This window comes from Poecilia reticulata, linkage group LG23, assembly GCF_000633615.1.
Source record: "Poecilia reticulata strain Guanapo linkage group LG23, Guppy_female_1.0+MT, whole genome shotgun sequence".
In the NCBI taxonomy this organism is placed as follows: Eukaryota; Metazoa; Chordata; class Actinopteri; order Cyprinodontiformes; family Poeciliidae; genus Poecilia; species Poecilia reticulata.
In genome coordinates this window covers 493,934-496,212 of record NC_024353.1, presented here as the reverse complement: position 1 = coordinate 496,212, position 2,279 = coordinate 493,934, and the positions used below count along the sequence as shown (strand labels likewise).

At 52.5% G+C, this 2,279-nt stretch overlaps 1 protein-coding gene across 1 annotated transcript in view; it reads left to right on the top strand.

Moving 5' to 3' along the window:
* kmt2e (lysine (K)-specific methyltransferase 2E) overlaps window positions 1-2,279 on the top strand; it is a 39,229-nt gene that overhangs the window by 35,865 nt on the left and 1,085 nt on the right. Inside the window, exons 21-25 of the mRNA XM_017302688.1 lie at window positions 115-693; window positions 874-1,109; window positions 1,189-1,268; window positions 1,962-2,041; window positions 2,133-2,275. Of these exons, the coding sequence (XP_017158177.1) occupies window positions 115-693; window positions 874-1,109; window positions 1,189-1,268; window positions 1,962-2,041; window positions 2,133-2,275 (1,118 nt within the window). The remainder of the gene's footprint in view (window positions 1-114; window positions 694-873; window positions 1,110-1,188; window positions 1,269-1,961; window positions 2,042-2,132; window positions 2,276-2,279) is intronic.

The window sequence follows — 2,279 nt, the reverse complement described above, 5'->3', positions numbered from 1 at the left end:
TCCCTCCCTCCACAATTAAGTTCAAATCTGAGCTTTTTCTCCTGAGTGTTTTTGTGTCAGAGGTCATGTGACGTGTCAGAGGTCATGTGACGCTGATTGTCTCCATCCCTGCAGGCTGATCGTCCTCCTTCGTTAGCGTCCTCTCCGTGTCTCCGGACTCCTGTCTCAGACGGAGTGTCTTCAGACGTCAAGCTTCCTGTCCCGGAGAGTCCGCAGCTTCCCGCTCCAGAGTCTGTGGACAGCGGCGAGGAGAGGACGGACGCCGCGCTCCCCGACGCCGCCGTCGAGGCTGCTTCCTCTGCAGACGCCTGCCCTTCCTCCTCCTCCTCCTCCTCCTCCTCCTCCTCTTCTTCCTCGTACCCGGGCTGGATCAAAAGCCCAGACAGAGGCCTGGCCGGACCAGCTGGTCTGAACTTCTCCCCGGTCAACTCTAACCTTCGGGACCTCACCCCGTCTCACACGCTGGAGCCTCTGGCGGCTCCCTTCAGGCCGGAGCCGCCGGCCGCTGGGACGCCGGCGGCGGCAGCGGTGGGAACGGCGGCGCTGTCCGGCTCCCAGCCGCCGTTCAGCGAGGCGCAGGGGCAGCTGTTCTACCCCTGCTCCGACGAGGGCGGCTCGCTCGTCTTCTCCCGGTCGCTGAACGGCGACGGTGAAGGAGGAGGGTCTGCGCAGAACCCACCGCAGAGGAAGAAGGTCAGAGGTCACGTCTACTGTCTGCAACACACAAATGCAAAATGGTTGTAATTTTACCCAGATTGGGATTAATTCCATCAGACCTGACAGTTAGCTGAACGCTGCCCCCTGCTGGTTGAGCTGAGTCTCCGTCTCGTGGATAAGAGCCTCCACTGACGCCGCGCCGCTCTGTTTTCCCAGGTTTCCTTGCTGGAGTACAGGAAGCGGCAGCGAGAAGCTCGCCGCAGCGGCTCCAAGACCGAGTGCAGCTCTCCGGTTTCCACCGTGCCGCCGCTGGCCGTGGAGGCGTTCCCCGTGGCTCTGGAGCCCGCCAGCGAGCCGCCACCGCCACCGTGCAGCGCCGCCGCCGTGAAGGAGCCTCCGGCCAGCGAGGAGGCCGAGGCGTCAGGCGAGAAGGAGGGCGGCGAAGGCCAGTGGTACGTTCCCTCTGTTTGGAGTCGCTGGACGAGTTTTAGCTTCATGTTTACTGAACCTGTTGCTGATGTTCATCATCAGGACGTCGTCGACCTCAGTGGAGCAGGCCAGGGAGCGCGGCTACCACAGAGCGCTGCTGCTCAGCAAGGACAAGGATGCAGGTACGGATTTATTATTTTAAAAATACGCTACAGAGAGCATCTAATGCAACCAGCGATTATTTTAGTAATCAAATTTAAGTTTATTTGTATCGCACATTTCAGCAACAAGGCATTTTAAAGTGCTTTACATCGTAAAAAGACAAAAATACAGCATCAATTATTCAATAATCAATTTTTCCATTTATTACTCAGACGATTAACCGATTAGTCGAATAGTTGACACATTCTGCATATTTTTCATTTAGCTACTTAATTCTTTCTTATATAATATTACAAATACATTAAATTATTGCATTTTAGGCAATTAAATGTGTCTTGTTTAAAATGTGAAGTGAATTTTTAATTTGCACAACAGAGCATTCCTTTAGCGTGGCGATTTATAGATTAACTGATTTTTAAACTTTTCGTTTTGGGTTTATTTGTATATTTTTTTGTCCAGTTTTGGTTAATTAATGTCTTTTTGAGTGTCCAGTTAGTGATTAATCAATTACAAAATCAGCTGACGATAATTTCAGTCATCACAACTTTCCTTCGTTTATTTGGGGAAAACTGAGTACGTAGCTTTGGCTTAATGTTTATATAAGTGCTCCAGTTAACGATTAATCGATTACTCATTTAGCTGAAGTTTATTTCAATAATCGATTAATCGGATTAATCGTTTCAGTCATAAAGTTTCTGTTTCTGTTGCATCAGATGGGGAACCAGAAGGAGGCGACACGCCGGCACTACGAGACTGTGCGTCTCCAGTGCTGCAGAAAACTCCGACCCACACCGTAAGACGCCGCCGGTTCTGGTTCTGATCCGCAGATTGACTGAAGTTTGGCGTTAAAATAAGAACCGTTTCCTGTTTGTTCCTCTCTGCAGCCCTGCTCTCCCGGTTCTGTCTCCCAGCCTGCCGGTCGGCCGCTGAAGGACGAAGACGGCGACGCTCAGCCGTGGTCGGCGAATCCCAACAGCAAGCCCGCCGGGCCCAAACCCGCCCCCTTAACCCCGACCAAGCCGCCGCCGCCG